The sequence below is a fragment of the Rhamphochromis sp. 'chilingali' genome (assembly GCF_963969265.1).
Source record: "Rhamphochromis sp. 'chilingali' genome assembly, chromosome: 22".
Lineage (NCBI taxonomy): Eukaryota > Metazoa > Chordata > Actinopteri > Cichliformes > Cichlidae > Rhamphochromis > Rhamphochromis sp. 'chilingali'.
The window spans coordinates 3,598,454-3,618,315 of record NC_137950.1 but is presented as its reverse complement, the minus strand read 5'-3'; the positions used below and the strand labels follow the sequence as shown (position 1 = coordinate 3,618,315).

Here is a 19,862-nt window from a genome sequence, read left to right as displayed (position 1 = left end):
TTGGTCGAAATAACCCAAAATGTGATGTCCACATATGTGGACTTCAGGTCCTAGAAGATTAAATTGGTAAAGAGGGGGGTAAGCAAAACATTTATCCATTATGACCTCATCAGAACACTAGCAGATTTAAACCTAGGGTCTTCTTCTGTATCACTGGGTTTCACAAGTATGTGGGAACAATAAGCACTGACTGTGCAGAGACTTGTACAAATAAGATCACTATAACGTAGATTGAGAAAGAAACATAATCTTTTCAGATGTCGTTCATCTGAAGAACCAGCATTTAATCTATTCATTTTCAACCAAGTTTTGGTTCATAAACTTCATAAAGGGACATATTTTAAAAGGCCATAATTGACTAACTAGATTTAGCACAGAAAACACTGCCCATGGGTGACTGATGCTTGGGGGTGGATAGATGACTATTATACCAGATGCTAGGGTTAGAACAACTGAGATTAAACACTAAACACTAATGTATGTGATGAATGATGGTGTTTGACAGCTGCAGTAAATCTCAGCTGTATTTTAAATTCCACACCTCTTAGCTGATTGTGTTTCTGAAAAGCACATTTTTCTTACTGGGGCTGACAGCAAGTTAATCCTCTACCTTCTTATTCAAGTTTGTTTAATAGTGTTGAAAAAGAACAGCGTTGTCCGTACTAAGCTTTTAATTACAACCATTTTAAAACAGTCACTACCGGAAGGTAGGGAAGGAGTGAGGGAGGGAAGCTAGGACACTATATAGTAGGTTGACTGGAATATAAATCCTTTTCCCTCCCTGACATCGTGTAGGTACAAAAATGAGATAAGAGCTTAGCGTGCATAATGCGTGAACACGGAGGATTTACGCACATCTTTGTTGTGAATTCTCAGGTTTGCGTCATTTCGAAAGACGGATAAAAAATAAATAAATAAAAGCAGAGCAGTAAAGATAACCAAATCGTGTCCCTGCTGTTTATCATCGAGGCGCGGATACGTGTTTAAAATGAAGCTTCGCTTGTTTGATGCGCATCGGGTTTTTGGTCTGCAAATATCTGTCTTGTTCTAAAATCTTACGGGTAAATTCGGACAAATTTAGAATTTTAAAGACAAAAAGGGCCACAATTCTTTCTTTTTAATTATCAAAGTGCTTTTAACATATCGATAAAAGAAGAAACGTGCTCTATTAGGTACGGAGTATAGAAATGGGCGTTGAACTCCTGTATTTGCTTGAAACATGAGCTAGAGTAAAAGCTTCGCTCCATCGGCAAGCGCCGAAAGCTTAGGTACATCTGCTGCATGACCTACAGCCCCAAATCTGCTCCTCATATCGTAGACTGCAGCGCACTCAGCGGTGCGCATAACAGCTTTATGTGACAATAACTCTAAGTGAACTGTTTCTGGAGCCTAGAGACTTCACAAAAACTGGAAAGGACCGGTGAGGAGAGACTGTGGGAGTTCTTCTGCAATGCAACCATCGAGTGACCAAAATGAAAAAAGAAAAAAAAAAGTCAATCTCGCGTTATGCGTGTGTCAAAAGACTGCGCATCAGTTGCTGGAGGCGATACCTTCTCTGTTTTTGAGTCCCACATAAAAGGTCACATACACGCGAAGAGGTATGTATAGGTGAGCAAAGAGAGAAACAACGAGAATGATTCTCGCCAGGCGCACAAACTAGAGTGCATTCTGATGCGTCCCCCTCCACCTGACCATTTCCTGCACACTAGTTTGATAAACCAAATCTCACCCATATCAGACAGAATTTCAGAAAAAAAGTTCCAGATAATTCATTGATGAATTGTTTTTTTTTTTTAAATATACCCACAACTCACCTGATATACAAACAATAAAATTAGCTTGAAGAATGATCAGTATCTCCCAAATTATATCCATTCTCTGTCTTCATTCCACGTACATTACGCACCAGCATAAAAAACAAACAAATCAGAAAACGAAGCTTTTTCAGATGCTCTGTGCCTTTACGTCGGATCCTGCTGTACCTCTTCCACTGGGTATTTTCCTTGCCACGCACATAACAGGCGATTAAAGCCTTAGGAATAAACACTGCACGTTCCCACCAGATTCCAAAGATGGGTAAAAAGAAAGAGAAAAGCCAAACTGTAGCGATCCTTCGTCAGTTCACTGTATTATTACTCCAGTGCGCCATGGAACGGCCACATCCTTCCATCCATCCGGTGCTGTTTCATACAGCGGACATCCCCTTATTACCACGTAAAATCGCATATGATCGCTTCAGGAAATTCTGTGTATCGGGCGTAAAATACAGGGGGAAAGCCTGCGTTAATGACTGGTGGGACAGCGGTGGGATCCGTGTAACACCTGGAGACGCCTCACAACTCTGTGAACTCGCATCGCCAGGTGCTGAGCTTCCGATCGAGACTTCTCCCCGTCACCGCAAGGGACCAGTGCCAAGTTTAACCCAATAACATCAAGACTTCCGGCAACAGTTCACAAAATAAAAGTACTCGCTTATCGGCGCTTGTGCATTTTCATGCATGCACACAGAACTTAATCAAGGTGTTGGAAATCTGAAAATGTGAGGACAAAATACATTTCTATAAAACAGGCACCCGTAAGTTTACGATGACAGCATTCCAGCATAATTAGTGCAAATTTATAACATATACATGATAATTAAGTAATTTGTAAGTAATAAGTAATTTGTTAACAGCTGACCTAGATTTAATTCCTACCATAAGCTTTTTTCCTCTGTGCGTTGCTCTTGTAGTTATTTTTTGATTTACTCATAATCCGATAATTTCCAATAACGTTACACGTGAATATGTTCAACTCTGCTTTCCAAAGACACAGAAATTTATGGGCATACCAGTGAAATAAATGACTGTGTGGGAGTTCATATCACTCTTTATAGCCTATTTGTTTCATTTTCGATGCACTCTGAGGTCATAGCAAATTAGAACAAACATCCTAATGAGTGATTTTGCAGAACTACGTTCTATGTATAGAGTTGCTAATTATTTGGCATTATTGCAGGCAAACCAGCCTATGAAATGGATGAAACACATCGTGACTGGGTTTCCGCTCTACACAAGGGGCACTCCGAAATCCCTGCTTCGAACATACCACCATGCTAATCAGATTACTTCTTTCATGTGAGGGTGAAGAGGTGACCCTTCTGGATAAGATGGTGAAGGTTTGCTGCGTTTTGGTGAACAGTGTGGTAGTAAAACCAGGGCAAAATGAAACTTGCTCTTGTTAAATATTCTTAAGTCTTGTACTGTATAAATAGCGGTAATTTTTCAAAAGATACAGTAAATTAAGTAGTGTTAGTAGTGGATGATATCATGTAAACGCTGTCATGATTTTGTATAAACATTTTGTCATTTGTAAACTATAAATGACATGGATTCTGCATTATAACTGATATGATGTTCTATAAAGTGGTTTTAATAAAAAAATAAAAAAGGCAAAAATTAGTTTGTTTCTTTATTCAACTTTTGAACAGTGAAAAAAACAAACAAAAAAACCCCAAAAAAACCTTTTGAACAGTGGTACTCAGTACGTATTCAGTAAATGCAAATTATTTACATGGCAGTGCACTTCAGGCATACATCTAGACCCCCTAGATCAGGGGTCAGCAACCTTTAAGACCCAAAGAGCCATTTGGACCCAGTTTCCACGCAAAAGAAAACACTGGGAGCCGCAAAGCCGTAATGTTTTGGTTTTTTTTGATTCAGGATTATGTGTATGATGAGCTGTTGACACAGCCTGAAGCTGGATCATGTGCACACACAGAAAACACTAACACACAGAACTCAGAAATTAGAACAGCCATTTCTACTACTCAAACACTTTTGCATTTGTTGTTTATATATTGATCAGATTTATATTTTGATTTCTCTTAGATTAAGAATAAAATGCTTTGTAAGTAGGAAAAAGAGAAAAATTAATAATAATTTTCTATCACATATGTTTTGATTTTAAGACATTTGAGCCTCTCAGCTGTGATGTAGAGGGGCTGGGGGTGGGACTTGGAAAATTTGTTTGGTGTTTTGTGGTGCTTGTGTCAGACATGGTGCTTGTGAAGTCCCTCTATAATCTGCACAAAGAGACTGTATGTATTGACATGACATTTTAATGTGTTCTCTCTGTTTTTACATATGACCTCAAGAAGCAACCCCGGAACAGATCAAAAGTAAAATTGTTTTTTGGACTGTTGGGTGGATACATTCCCTCTGGCTGACATCCACCATTGTCTGTAAGATTTGGCTATTTTCTGTAGGCAGATAACATGCCACATGGTTGCAGCTATGCTGTGTTGGAATTCTTTGTGTTTCAATAAACCCACTGTGTTTAAAGGATAATGTAATGACTTACGTTTTTAAAACAGATTTTGCCCGCAGGCACCCCTAGATCCTTTATGTTTGTGACAAAGCTAACTGCCAGAGACCAAATGCTATGGTGAAGAGTAAAATTTGCCACTGTTAGGTGTGGCTGTGTGCAGGCAGGAATAGGACCCAAGGTGCAGACTCCGGAGACAGACGTGAACTCAAAAAGGCTTTACTTTGGTACTCAAAAATATAACATAACTGAAAAGAAAAAAAAAAAGAAAAAAAAAAAAAAAAAAAAAAAAAAAAAAAAAAAAAAAAAACACACACTCAAAACAAACTTAAACTGGAGGAATGACAGAACACACAGCTAGGAAAACGGTAGATTGCGACACGGACACAGAGAAACACAGGGCTTAAATACACAGAGGGAGCAATCAGGGAATGGGTAACAGGAGGGAAACACAGCTGGGGCAAATCAGAACTGACGAGACCAAAGAAGCATAAACTGAACACACTGAGAAAAGACAGAGACCTTCAAAGTAAAACAGGAAACACATAACACAGACTGAACAAAGACACAGACTCACATGCAGGCACTACAAAGGGCACAGAGACGTGGGAACAGGGCAGACACAAACACTGACTGAACACTGGGATATAGGAACTTAAGATACACATAGACGCGAACTAGACAAGGGGATGCGTTTGATAGGGGAGACAGAGCAACTAAAGACGACAGAGACATAAGCCATAAGACGGAACTCAAAGAAACCAAAAACTAGGAAGTATAATTAATATCAAAAACTCAAAAACCCTGGGTCGACGACCCAGGCATCCTAACAGTACCCCCCCCCTTAAGGGCTGGCTTCCAGACAGCCCAAACCAAAACATCAAAACCAAAAACAACCCAACCAGGGTGGGCGGCGGGGGAAACAGGATGGAGGGCTCGAAACAAATGAAACACATTGAGCCAGAAACAAAAAAAAAAAAAAAGTGCAAACACTGGAGCCCGGAAAGCAACAAAAAAAAAAAAAAAAAAAAAAAAAAAAAAAAAAAAAAAAAGTGCAAACACTGGAGCCCGGAAAGCAACAGAACAAAAAACAGGCTCATGACAGGCGCAGGCAGCCAGGGAAAACAGTTCACAAAAAGTTCAGGGGGCCGGCCCGGAGGCTGACAGCACAATAGTCCAAACCCGGGCAGTTCAGGGGGGCGGCCCGGAGGCTGACGGCCCAAGAGCCCAGAAAACAGTTCAGGAGGCCAGCCAGGCAGAAGGCGCCGGTGGCGACAGAGCAGATCAGGAGGCCGGCCGGGCGGGAGGCAGCGACGGCGACCGAGCAGATCAGGAGGCCGGCCGGGCGGGAGGCAGCGACGGCGACAGAGCAGATCAGGAGGCCGGCCGGGCGGGAGGCAGCGACGGCGACCGAGCAGATCAGGAGGCCGGCCGGGCGGGAGGCAGCGACGGCGACCGAGCAGATCAGGAGGCGGAGTAGTTCAGGGGGCCGTCCATAACGGCGGCGTAGTTCAGAGGGCTGTCCAAGACGGCAACGACGTCCAGTCATCGGCCGGACAGAACGTGCAGGATGAGCAGGCTGGACGGGACGGGCGGGCCGGGCGGGACGGGCGGGAACAAACAGCATGAAGACCTCAGGAGCAGACGAAGCTGAACACTCGGAGACTGGACCAGGCGGAGCTGCAGAGGCCGAAGCCGGACCAGGCTGAGGCGAAGCAGGAACAGAGGCTGCTGCAGAGGCGGAGGCCGGACCAGGCGGAGCTGCAGAGGCGGAGGCCGGACCAGGCGGAGCTGCAGAGGCGGAGGCCGGACCAGGCGTAGCAGCAGAGGCAGAGGCCGGACCAGGCGTAGCAGAGGCAGAAGGCTGAACGGGCTCCTCGGGCCCTCCAGCTGACGTGGCAGAAGGCTGAACGGGCTCCTCGGACCCTCCAGCGGAGACAGGAGGCTGAATGGGCCCCTCGGACCCTCCAGCAGAACCAGTTTGCAGAACAGATGAAGTGGGTGTGATGTCAGAATGTCCAGAGTCAAAATGCTCAACAGTTCTGTTGTGGCGGTGGCCAGAACGCCGTTTCCTTCGGGATGAGGAAACAGGAACCGGTGGAGAAAAAGAGACCTCCTCCTCATCCTCTGACCACATGGCTGCCAGGAAAAAGGCAGGTGAACGAGAACCCAGCTGGTGTGGGGAGGGAGAGGAAGTCCGTGGCAGTGGTGAAACAGAAGGAAAGTGTGTGTAGTCCTGGAGTAACGGTGGGGAAGATGTAGAGAGAGAGAGAGCGCAAGCTCACCAGCCTTGACTTGCTCTCTCCAGGCAGTAATGGTGTCGTCCAACTTAGTGTCCTTAGCAAACTGGCTAAGCCGGGGGTTAAACCGAATGATGGCCTCCACCGCACTCAGCCCCACTGCCATGGTCCTTAAATCAGCGGACTGGGCGATGCAGTCAAGCAGGCTCACCAACCGCTCCATCTCAGTGTTGTACTCCGAGGAAAAAGAGTCTGCGGGGGTCCATGTTCTGGTCGCGATCTTCTGTTAGGTGTGGCTGTGTGCAGGCAGGAATAGGACCCAAGGTGCAGACTCCGGAGACAGACGTGAACTCAAAAAGGCTTTACTTTGGTACTCAAAAATATAACATAACTGGAAAAAACTCAAAACAAACTTAAACTGGAGGAATGACAGAACACACAGCTAGGAAAACGGTAGATCGCGACACGGACACAGAGAAACACAGGGCTTAAATACACAGAGGGAGCAATCAGGGAATGGGTAACAGGAGGGAAACACAGCTGGGGCAAATCAGAACTGACGAGACCAAAGAAGCATAAACTGAACACACTGAGAAAAGACAGAGACCTTCAAAGTAAAACAGGAAACACATAACACAGACTGAACAAAGACACAGACTCACATGCAGGCACTACAAAGGGCACAGAGACGTGGAAACAGGGCAGACACAAACACTGACTGAACACGAGGATATAGGAACTTAAGATACACATAGACGTGAACTAGACAAGGGGATGCAGGTGATAGGGGAGACAGAGCAACTAAAGACGACAGAGACATAAGCCATAAGACGGAACTCAAAGAAACCAAAAACTAGGAAGTATAAATAATATCAAAAACTCAAAAACCCTGGGTCGACGACCCAGGCATCCTAACAGCCACAGACCACAGCCACAGTCCAGTGTGTGACAAACAATGGCACAACAACAACTCACAATGACTGTTTACGTTTTTCTTTTCTTTTCATTTAATTCTTTTTTCTACTTTTTGTCATCAAATTGATTGAGAAAAACTGTAACTGAAAACAACTGAACAACTGATGATGAATGCAAATATATTTCTCTCTTTGCTCCTCATTATCTGTGCAGGCTCAGAATATAACTACAAGTCTCAAAGGTCAAAAGGTTCTCCTTAAACAGTGAAAGCTTAGTAATGGCCGAAATATCAGGCACATTTTTGGCCTCTTCTGTTTGTGTAACCGTGGATGCAGTTTAGAAATTTCACCACTAGATGGAGACGTTGTCAAAGGCACATACCTTTTGACAAAGCATTTTTCTTTGTTAAAAAGTTAGACAAAGCAAATTCTGATCTGATTTGTTCCGTCTCATCAGAGGCAGAAGATAAACCATCTACAGCTAAAAAATAAATAGTCAGCTGCGCCAGATTGGACAGAGCCCTGGGCCTACAAGACTGAGGATCCCCCACTCCCCGGAATGTGCCCGACCGAGCCACAGGTGCCAGGCAGCCCCCGTGAGTGAGCCAGTACATACCTGAACACAGGGGACGAGGGCATCAGCCACCGGCAGGGAGTTTGGTGAAAAAGAAACGATAGCATGCTCCATGTACTTTTTGCATAGACTTCCAAATAATAGTCAAGAAGCCCAGTCTTTTAGTTACCTATAAATACTGTAGGTACTGTGAGGGTTCAACTTGAAATAAGTCTTCCCACCAAGACTTGGGGGGCTGACTTGGAAAGTGGCAAGATCGAAGATGCACAGTGCCTTATTTGAAAAATGAGGAACAAATGATACGAGGGCAAATCGTACAAAGAAGACAGGTCACTAAAGCTGAGAAAAATGTTATCTTTAAAGATAAGGTATTAAGTGGATTTTTTTGTTACACATATTGTGTTAGCCCTGCGATAAACTGGCAGCCTTAAAACCCAAGGTATCTAATCAAAATGTAAGTAATAATTATAAAATGGGAAAGCAGAAATAAATGTGACATGAATGTAAATGTGTTAGCTGACATAGAGGACAGCTACATTGCAGTCTGAAAAACCTTTGTTGTCAAGTTTGCAGGTATATCAGCACGAGACATTCTTACATAGAAGAGTCTGTTAAAGTCTCTAACTCAGTGAATCATTATTGGTCCAGTCTGTTTGGATAAATTTAGTAAGTTGATGTATGTCCATTTATTGACACTTTTTCTTAATTGCTTATCCAGTTCAGGATCACAGTGGAGCTGCAGCTGGATATGTTCATTAAATAAACCTTACAAAAGTTAACAATAAACCTGCATCCATGTACGTTGTTGTCCACAGGATGAGAAAATCAAACTGGAAGACTGTGGAACATGTTAATAAATGTTTGTGTTTATGCCTGTGTCTTTCACAGGAGGCGCTGGAAGGTTTCCCTAATAGTTCCTGGTGAATCAAAGCAGAACCATAAAGGTTGCTGGACTACATGATGGCCTTACCCCTGAGCAGTCATCCTGTTAAAGGAGGAACCAGTTAGAAGCTGTTTTCAAAGTAGCTGAGCAGATTTCATCTCAAGTAAGCGATTAACTGTTTGTTCATCTGTTCTGCCACTTAAAGAGCATTTAAGGACGTCTTTCGAGTGTCCAGTTGAATTAATTCTACTGGCTCTCATGGTCATTTGTTATTATAGACATATGTTTCATGTTCATCCAGCTATTTAGTAAATTCTATTTAGTAATATCCGTCAGCTATAAAATGTAATATAAATATAAAAATATCTAAATATCTCCTGCCCTTTATATTTTAATGATGTAAGTCTGTTATTGTGTTTCATTAGAATTCCTCACATATCAATGAGATACAGTACAGTACTGTACAGTACAATCCTACTGACGCAGCAGAGGGATAACGACGGCCATTCAACATCGTTACATGACATATTCGAGCTGCATGATGCAGACAAAGTGACTAAATCACCTTTTATGTGGTTTATTGTCTTCAAACCAGCAGACAAAGCTGATGGCAGAAGATGTCGGAGAAGAACTTCAGGCAGTGTACTGAAAAGGTATTTTTTTCTTGTTATCAAAAGACATTTGGAGTGGCAGCTTCTACAACTGGTTGCACTAAAGTAAAGCTTTACAATCTAAGAAATCACAGTGTTGATATTCAGCACAAAGAGAAAAGCTACTTGTTTGAATTTATTTACAATCATCCATCCATCCATCCATCTTCATCCGCTTTATCCGAGGCCGGGTCGCGGGGGCAGCAGCCTAAGCAAAGAGGCCCAGACCTCCCTCTCCCCAGCCACCTCCTCCAGCTTATCCGGGGGAACACCAAGGAGTTCCCAGGCCAGCAGAGAGATATAATCTCTCCAGCGTGTCCTGGGTCTGCCCCGGGGCCTCCTCCCGGTGGGACGTGCCTGGAACACCTCACCCAGGAGGCGCCCAGGGGGCATCCTTGTCAGATGCCCGAACCACCTCAGCTGGCTCCTTTCGATGTGGAGCAGCAGCTGCTCTACTCTGAGCCCCTCCCGGATGGCCGAACCTCTCACCCTATCTCTAAGGGAGAGGCCAGCCACCCTTTGGAGGAAGCTCATTTCTGCCGCTTGTATCCGCGATCTCGTTCTTTCGGTCACTACCCACAGCTCGTGGCCATAGGTAAGGGTAGGGACGTAGATCGACCGGTAAATTGAGAGCTTCGCTTTTACACTCAGCTCCCTCTTCACCACGACGGACCGGTGCAGCGTCTGCATTACTGCAGCTGCAGCCTCAATCCGTCTGTCGATCTCCGGCTCCCTTCTCCCTCGCGAACAAGACCCCGAGATACTTGAACTCCTCCACTTGGGGCAGGAACTCATCCCTGACCCGGAGTGGGCACTCCACCCTTTTCCGGCTGAGAACCATAGCCTCAGATTTGGAGGTGCTGATTGTCATTCCCGCTGCTTCACACTCGGCTGCGAACCGAGCTGGAGGCCCTCACCCGATGAAGCCAACAGAACCACATCATCTGCAAAAATCAGAGATGAGATTCTGAGGCCACCAAAGCGAAAGCCCTCCGCCACTTGGCTGCGCCTAGAAATCCTGTCCATAAAAATTATGAACAGAACTGGAGACAAAGGGCAGCCCTGGCGGAGCCCATCACCCACCGGGAACGAGTCCGACTTATTGCCGGCAATGCGAACCAAGCTCTTGCAACGGTTGTATAGAGATCGAATGGCCCGTAGCAATGGGCCAGACACCCCATACTCCCGCAACACCTCCCACAGGACACCCCGAGGGACACGGTCGAATGCCTTCTCCAAGTCCACAAAACACATGTAGACTGGTTGGGCAAACTCCCATGCACCCTCAAGTATCCTCGAGAGGATAAAGAGCTGGTCCAGTGTTCCGCGACCAGGACGAAAACCACATTGTTCCTCCTGTATCCGAGGTTCGACTAGCGGACGAACTCTCCTTTCCAGCACCCTGGCATAGACTTTCCCAGGGAGGCTGAGGAGTGTGATCCCTCTGTAGTTGGAACACACCCTCCGGTCCCCTTTCTTAAAGATGGGGACCACCATCCCGGTCTGCCAGTCCACAGGTACTGCCCCTGATCTCCACGCAACATTGCAGAGGCGTGTCAACCAGGACAGCCCTACAACGTCCAGAGCCTTCAGGAACTCGGGGCGGACCTCATCAACACCAGGGGCTCTGCCACCAAGGAGTTGTTTAACTGCCTCAGTGACCTCGCCCCCGGAAATAATAATAATAATAATAATAATGGATACTTTATTGATCCCCATGGGGAAATTACTTGTTTTTCTCTGCATTTGACCCATTCACTCAGTGAAGCAGTGGGCAGCCCACTAAGCAGGCGCCCGGGGAGCAGTGTGTAGGGACGGTACCTTGCTCAGGGGTACCTCAGGGTAGCCGTTAAGTGGATTCGAACCGCCGACCTTCCGATCATGGGGCGACCACTTTACCTACTGAGCTATCCCTGCCCCATTGGCGGGTCATTCCCCTCATCCCCAGACTCTGCTTCTTCCTCGGAAGACGTTTCAGTGGGATTAAGGAGGTCCTCGAAGTATTCCTTCCACCGCCTGACAATTTTCTCAGTCGATGTCAGCAGCGCTCCGCCAGCACTATACACAGTGCAGGTAGAGCACCGCTTTCCCCTCCTGAGACGCCTGACGGTTTGCCAGAATCTCTTCGAGGCAGTCCGAAAGTCTTTTTCCATGGCCTCTCCGAACTCCTCCCACGCCCGAGTTTTTGCTTCAGCCACTGCCTGAGCCGCATTCCGCTTGGCCTGAAGATCTCGCGGACTGGGGCCTCTGCTAGACGTTCCCAGCACACCCTCACTACGCGTTTAGGTGCACCAGGTCTGTCCAGCGTCCTCCCCTGCCACCTGATATGATTTACAATCATAGTTTTTAAAAATTCTGACTGTAAACAGCTTTTACAGCTGTGATATTGTTTGACACTCGATATCAGGTGATCGGGTTTAATTTAAAGGTTTCTGTGTCCCAATGAGCCATTTACACTGACCAGTGTCAGTTTAATTGTAACACATTCATTATTTAGATTCAACAAAGAAATAACTGAATGTAAAAAATGGCAGCCCTCAGGCCAGGTTTATAGAGATATATGCATGCATTATGAAATTTATGTATCCCAGATAATTGTTATTCATCTAGTCATGGCATACCCACCCCTTCCTCCCCAGTTAACTGCAACCCAAAAGAACTAGTGGGGCTATTTACACACAACCAGTGTGGGGTAAAAAGAGCCACCAAAAAGCTGTCAGCCACAGATGTGCTAGAAGAATTAGAAACTCTACTTATGGAGAAACTTTCTAAGTCTAACAGGGGACAGGTACTCCTGCCCAAATAACATGATATAACCCCACATACAGCCCAGCCATAAAATGAACCAAGTCATTTAGTTAAAGACAGCATGGGACCAAATGCATGTAACCAGCCTGCACCAACCTGGCATTTCTTCCTCCTGAATTAAATTAATGAATGGATGAAAGTTAAATGACTACAAACCTAAAGCCACTAGTTCCCACACTGGAGCTCCCTGATACTGTGTGTTAACCGTATTTAGCTTGTATCAACAGTTGTAACAGGCTAAGCCACCTGATACACTGCATTGAATGATTGTTCCTGTCTTAATGATTTCAGCTGACTGGTTTCAGCTCAGATGTTCTGCTTTTTCCTTTCAGTAGATCAAAGCAGCTCGTGCTGCTTCTGCTTCCAATTTAATGGCAAGAAGAAGAAGAAGAAGGATAAGAATGCTTCAGCGAAGTGGCATTGATGGTCTCGGTGAACAGTCATGGTCACACACTGCATGTGGTTTTAAAAGCAACATGTCTGTTCACCACAAAAATCGAGATGTGTAATATTAGTGCAGCTACGGTTTGTTCTTTGATCACTTAGACCAAAAAAGTGTTGTTTTCAGATTCTTTCTTTAAATCTATAAAGCACCTGCTCATTTTTTATTATAATCACTTTCACATAAAACTTAGTTTTTCCTTTATGATCTTTTAATACTTACAGTACACTGTACATGTCTACATTAGAGACATTTCTGATACCTGTTTCTGTTGACTCAGAATTGTGAAATGTTGAGAAAAGGAGAAAAACAATGATTTCTAAGAAAATAAACCTTGATGGAAACATACAGAATGCGTTTCTGACGATTACATGCATTTGAATGGGGAACTCGCCCGAAACAAAGTATAGGTTTTCATTATGTGAATAACTTTAACATCTTAGCTCAAACAGCTGCAAAACCTTTTTGCCCAGCACAAGGAAATTGAATTCTATAAGATGAAGCCATAAACATGTGTATCCGAGTCTTCTATCAAAAGTTACAGCTATATATATGAAGTTGTGCAAAAACGCTTTCTTTCGCCAAGACAGTGCTTTTCTGACGATTACATGTTTGCCCAGCACGGGGATATGGAATTCTATAAGATGAAGCCATAAACATGTGTGTCTGAGTCAGAGGCGGAGCCAGACATTTGAAACACCCGGGGCTTAGCCCAAAGAGTAGTATGCATGTGGGATTTTTTTTTTTTTTTTGGGGGGGGGGGGGGGGGGGTGTAGAAATGACTAAAAGATTAATAGGCTCTGTTCAAAAAAGAATGACTTCATATAGGGAAAAATATATATCACATGTGCAGGACACCTTAAACTAGTTTTTTAATTAAGCAGCAAGGCAGAACAAGGTCAGGGCTGTATCAAGACACGAGGACTAAACCCCAATTCAACCAGACCCAGAACTGATCCAGAATTAAAACAGGACTACAACAGTTCAAAATCAGGACTACTGAGGACTTAACCAAGACAGAACCAGAATCAGAACTAGATGATAGCACTAAAAATCATCATAGACCTGCACTACACTTATTTTTTAATTCTACCAAAGTCCACTATTTAGATTGAGAAAAGTTTATATAATTATTTAGCCTTGTTGTGCAAACAAGCCTGCAGAACTTAATAAATACAGAATTTGAAAAATAACAAACCTAAAAAGAAACACTAGGTACGAGATACATGAGGACCTATGATACGGTGATACTTTTGGTAAACAACCATTTGACTAACATGTGTGTCTCACCTGCTCTTGTTCATCTGTTCTGTCCTCGTTCTCCTCTCTCTCCCTCTTTGTGCTGACAATCATCAAATATACAGTTGAAACCAGATATTTACTCTTCAGATAAAAACACTTTTTTAATTGTAACATCAAATCAGACTAAATGTTTATTTTTTTAGATTGATAAATATAAAAACATATTTGTTAACTTTAAGAGTAAAGAGAGAAACTATCTGTATTTCTTAATTGCAAATGGCACCAAATTGTATTCAAACTTGAGCCACATTTATGGAGCTCCACAGTTCTTTTCCTGGTGTTTTGGTTGATATCTCTTGATTTTCCCATGTCAAAGAAACAGGCTCTGTGTTTTGCCTTATATGCATCCACAGCTGTGCCACCAATTTACTCACATGGACTCTACTAACCTATCAGAAGCTTCTTCAGCTCAGAATGGAATCGTCTGGAGTTTTCTTATTAATTAACAATAAATTTAGTGTATATGTACTCCTAAATTTGATGAAAGTGATAAAAATAGCTCTGTCTCTCTTTATTCTGAAATTTAACTAATTCAAAATATATTTCAATATTTATCTAAAACAAAAATTTACTCTAAATTGATGTTGTACAGTAAAAATGTTTTATGTTTTCTCCCTAAAGTGTATGTAAATATCTGGTTACAAATGTGAATATCCTGCTGTGTACTGAAATCCCTCTTGTTTTGCATAGAAATATACTGAACAACATACAAAGCATAATATATAAAATAACATTTACCTGAGTTTTTTCTTTGAAAGAACCCTCGAATGTCCATTCTTATGTTTCAGTACATAACTGAAACCGATTTAGTCGGGGAGGGTAAGAACTGAAAATATGAAATAAACACACGTAAGCTAAGACTCTCTAAAAAAAAAAAGCATTTGTTCGGCTTTTCATTTTGCCATTTGTTGATTCACTTGAAGAGCAAGTAACGTAATATTGGTCAAGTGATCAGTTTCATATCAATCTTTCGTGATGCACCGTCATATTTACATTATTTGTACGGTACGAATGATTTGCTTTGGTACCTGGTCAAACTTAAGCTCTCCTTAGTATGGCTGGCTCCGTCTATCCAACAGCGCACTCACGGGCAGCAGCTGCCCCGCCCCCTCGCTCAGTCGCTTAGTGCCTGAGCTTGGATCATACCAATATCAGGGGGGGATTCACGCACAGTCGTAAATTCCCACAGTGTGCACTATGTGCTTCGAATATTGTGTGTACTTTTTGTTTTATACAGTTGTCAGCCAGGCATCTAACTATGAAAAAATTACACTCCAAAATACCCCGGGCTTCTGACAAAACAACCCGGGCTTAAGCCCCGTAAGCCACCCCCACGCTCCGCCCCCGGTCTGAGTCGTCTATCAAAAGTTACACCGATTTCAATGGGGAACTCGCACGAAACAAAGTATAGGTTTTCATTATGTGAATAACTTTAACATCTTAGCTCAAACAACTGCAAAACCTTTTTGCCCAGCACGGGGATATTGAATTCTATAAGATAAAGCCATAAATATGTATTTCTGAGTCTTCTATCAAAAGTTACAGCTGTCTTTATGAAGACCATGGAAAACGCTTTATTTCACCATGTTAGTGCGTTTCTCGCTATTACATGCATTTGAATGGAGTTCTCGCCCGACACAAAGTATAGGTTTTCATTATGTGAATAATTTTAACATCTTAGCTCAAACAGCTGCAAAACCTGTTTGCCCAGCACGGGGATATTGAATTCTATAAGATAAAGCCATGAATACGTATGTCTGAGTCATCTATCAAAAGTTACACCGATTTATATGAAGTTGTGCAAAAACGCTTTATTTCGCCAAGACAGTGCTTTTCTGACGATTACATGCATTTGAATGGGGAACTCGCACGAAACAAAGTATAGGTTTTCATTATGTGAATAACTTGAAAATCTTAGCTCACACAGCTGCAAAACCTTTTTGCCCAGCACGGGGATATTGAATTCTATAAGATGAAGCCATAAATATGTATTTCTGAGTCTTCTATGAAAAGTTACAGCTGTCTTTATGAAGACCATGAAAAACGCTTTATTTCACCATGTTAGTGCGTTTCTCGCTATTACATGCATTTGAATGGAGTTCTCGCCCGACACAAAGTATAGGTTTTCATTATGTGAATAACTTGAAAATCTTAGCTCAAACAGCTGCAAAACCTTTTTGCCCAGCACGGGGATATTGAATTCTATAAGATGAAGCCATAAATATGTGTGTCTGAGTCGTCTATCAAAAGTTACAGCTGTCTTTATGAAGACCATGAAAAACCCTTTATATCACCACGTTAGTGCTTTTCTCGCTATTACATGCATTTGAATGGAGTTCTCGCCCTACACAAAGTATAGGTTTTCATTATGTGAATAACTTTAACATCTTAGCTCAAACAGCTGCAAAACTTGTTTGCCCAGCACGGGGAAATTGAATTCTATAAGATGAAGCCATAAACATGTGTATCCGAGTCATCTATCAAAAGTTACAGCTATATATATGAAGTTGTGCAAAAACGCTTTCTTTCGCCAAGACAGTGCTTTTCTGACGATTACATGCATTTGAATGGGGAACTCGCCTGAAACAAAGTATAGGTTTTCATTATGTGAATAACTTTAACATTTTAGCTCAAACAGCTGCAAAACTTGTTTGCCCAGCACGGGGAAATTGAATTCTATAAGATGAAGCCATAAACATGTGTATCGGAGTCTTCTATCAAAAGTTACACCGATTTATATGAAGTTGTGCAACAACGCTTTATTTCGCCAAGCCAGTGCGTTTCTGACGATTACATGCATATGAATGGGGAGCTCGCACGAAACAAAGTATAGGTTTTCATTATGTGAATAACTTGAAAATCTTAGCTCACACAAATGCAAAACCTTTTTGCCCAGCACGGGGATATTGAATTCTATAAGATGAAGCCATAAATATGTATTTCTGAGTCTTCTATCAAAAGTTACAGCTGTCTTTATGAAGACCATGAAAAACGCTTTATTTCACCATGTTAGTGCGTTTCTCGCTATTACATGCATTTGAATGGAGTTCTCGCCCGACACAAAGTATAGGTTTTCATTATGTGAATAATTTTAACATCTTAGCTCAAACAGCTGCAAAACCTGTTTGCCCAGCACGGGGATATTGAATTCTATAAGATAAAGCCATGAATACGTATATCTGAGTCGTCCATCAAAAGTTACACCGATTTATATGAAGTTGTGCAAAAACGCTTTATTTCGCCAAGACAGTGCGTTTCTGACGATTACATGCATTTGAATGGGGAACTCGCACGAAACAAAGTATAGGTTTTCATTATGTGAATAACTTGAGAATCTTAGCTCAAACAGCTGCAAAACCTTTTTGCCCAGCACAAGGAAATTGAATTCTATAAGATGAAGCCATAAACATGTGTGTCTGAGTCATCTATCAAAAGTTACACCGATTTATATGAAGTTGTGCAAAAACGCTTTATATCGCCAAGACAGTGCGTTTCTGACGATTACATGCATTTGAATGGGGAACTCGCCTGAAACAAAGTATAGGTTTTCATTATGTGAATAACTTTAACATCTTAGCTCAAACAACTGCAAAACCTGTTTGCCCAGCACGGGGATATTGAATTCTAAAAGATAAAGCCATGAATACGTATGTCTGAGTCATCTATCAAAAGTTACACCGATTTATATGAAGTTGTGCAAAAACGCTTTATTTCGCCAAGACAGTGCGTTTCTGACGATTACATGCATTTGAATGGGGAACTCGCACGAAACAAAGTATAGGTTTTCATTATGTGAATAACTTGAAAATCTTAGCTCAAACAGCTGCAAAACCTTTTTGCCCAGCACAAGGAAATTGAATTCTATAAGATGAAACCATAAACATGTATATCCGAGTCATCTATCAAAAGTTACAGCGATTTATATGAAGTTGTGCAAAAACGCTTTCTTTCGCCAAGACAGTGCTTTTCTGACGATTACATGCATTTGAATGGGGAACTCGCCTGAAACAAAGTATAGGTTTTCATTATGTGAATAACTTTAACATCTTAGCTCAAACAGCTGCAGAACTTGTTTGCCCAGCACGGGGAAATTGAATTCTACAGGATGAAGCCATAAACATGTGTGTCTGAGTCGTCTATCAAAAGTTACACCGATTTATATGACGTTGTGCAAAAACGCTTTATTTCGCCAAGACAGTGCGTTTCTGACGATTACATGCATTTGAATGGGGAACTCGCACGAAACAAAGTATAGGTTTTCATTTTGTGAATAACTTGAAAATCTTAGCTCAAACAGCTGCAAAACCTGTTTGCCCAGCACGGGGATATTGAATTCTATAAGATGAAGCCATAAATGTGTATTTCTGAGTCATCTATCAAAAGTTACACCGATTTATATGAAGTTGTGCAACAACGCTTTATTTCGCCAAGACAGTGCGTTTCTGACGATTACATGCATTTGAATGGGGAACTCGCCTGAAACAAAGTATAGGTTTTCATTATGTGAATAACTTTAACATCTTAGCTCAAACAGCTGCAGAACTTGTTTGCCCAGCACGGGGAAATTGAATTCTACAGGATGAAGCCATAAACAGGTGTGTCTGAGTCATCTATCAAAAGTTACACCGATTTATATGAAGTTGTGCAACAACGCTTTATTTCGCCAAGACAGTGCGTTTCTGACGATTACATGCATTTGAATGGGGAACTCGCACGAAACAAAGTATAGGTTTTCATTATGTGAATAACTTTAACATCTTAGCTCAAACAACTGCAAAACCTGTTTGCCCAGCACGGGGATATTGAATTCTATAAGATAAAGCCATAAATATGTATTTCTGAGTCTTCTATCAAAAGTTACAGCTGTCTTCATGAAGACCATGAAAAACGCTTTATTTCACCACGTTGGTGCGTTTCTCGCTATTACATGCATTTAAATGGAGTTCTCGCCCGACACAAAGTATAGGTTTTCATTATGTGAATAACTTTGACATCTTAGCTCAAACAGCTGCAAAACCTTTTTGCCCAGCACAAGGAAATTGAGTTCTATAAGATGAAGCAATAAACATGTGTATCCGAGTCTTCTATCAAAAGTTACAGCTATATATATGAAGTTGTGCAAAAACGCTTTCTTTCGCCAAGACAGTGCTTTTCTGACGATTACATGCATTTGAATGGGGAACTCGCCTGAAACAAAGTATAGGTTTTCATTATGTGAATAACTTTAACATCTTAGCTCAAACAGCTGCAAAACCTTTTTGCCCAGCACAAGGAAATTGAATTCTATAAGATGAAGCCATAAACATGTGTATCCGATTTCTTCTATCAAAAGTTACAGCTATATATATGAAGTTGTGCAAAAACGCTTTATTTCGCCAAGACAGTGCTTTTCTGACGATTACATGCATTTGAATGGGGAACTCGCCTGAAACAAAGTATAGGTTTTCATTATGTGAATAACTTTGACATCTTAGCTCAAACAGCTGCAAAACCTTTTTGCCCAGCACGGGGAAATTGAATTCTACAGGATGAAGCCATAAACATGTGTGTCTGAGTCATCTATCAAAAGTTACACCGATTTATATGAAGTTGTGCAACAACGCTTTATTTCGCCAAGACAGTGCGTTTCTGACGATTACATGCATTTGAATGGGGAACTCGCCTGAAACAAAGTATAGGTTTTCATTATGTGAATAACTTTAACATCTTAGCTCACACAGCTGCAAAACCTGTTTGCCCAGCAC

At 42.3% G+C, this 19,862-nt stretch overlaps 1 protein-coding gene across 3 annotated transcripts in view; it reads right to left on the bottom strand.

Moving 5' to 3' along the window:
• Window positions 1-15,160, bottom strand: part of ca10a (carbonic anhydrase Xa) — a 344,540-nt gene extending 329,380 nt beyond the window's left edge. For 2 of the 3 annotated variants that reach the window (XM_080872454.1, XM_080872453.1), the window contains exon 1: window positions 1,815-2,375. In XM_080872454.1, the coding sequence (XP_080728580.1) occupies window positions 1,815-1,875 (61 nt within the window). In that variant the 5' untranslated portion in view covers window positions 1,876-2,375. Of the gene's footprint in view, window positions 1-1,814; window positions 2,376-14,856; window positions 14,945-15,146 lie in introns of those variants that run through there. The other variant, XM_080872456.1, reaches the window with a different exon arrangement.
• Between the last annotated feature and the right edge of the window lie 4,702 nt (window positions 15,161-19,862).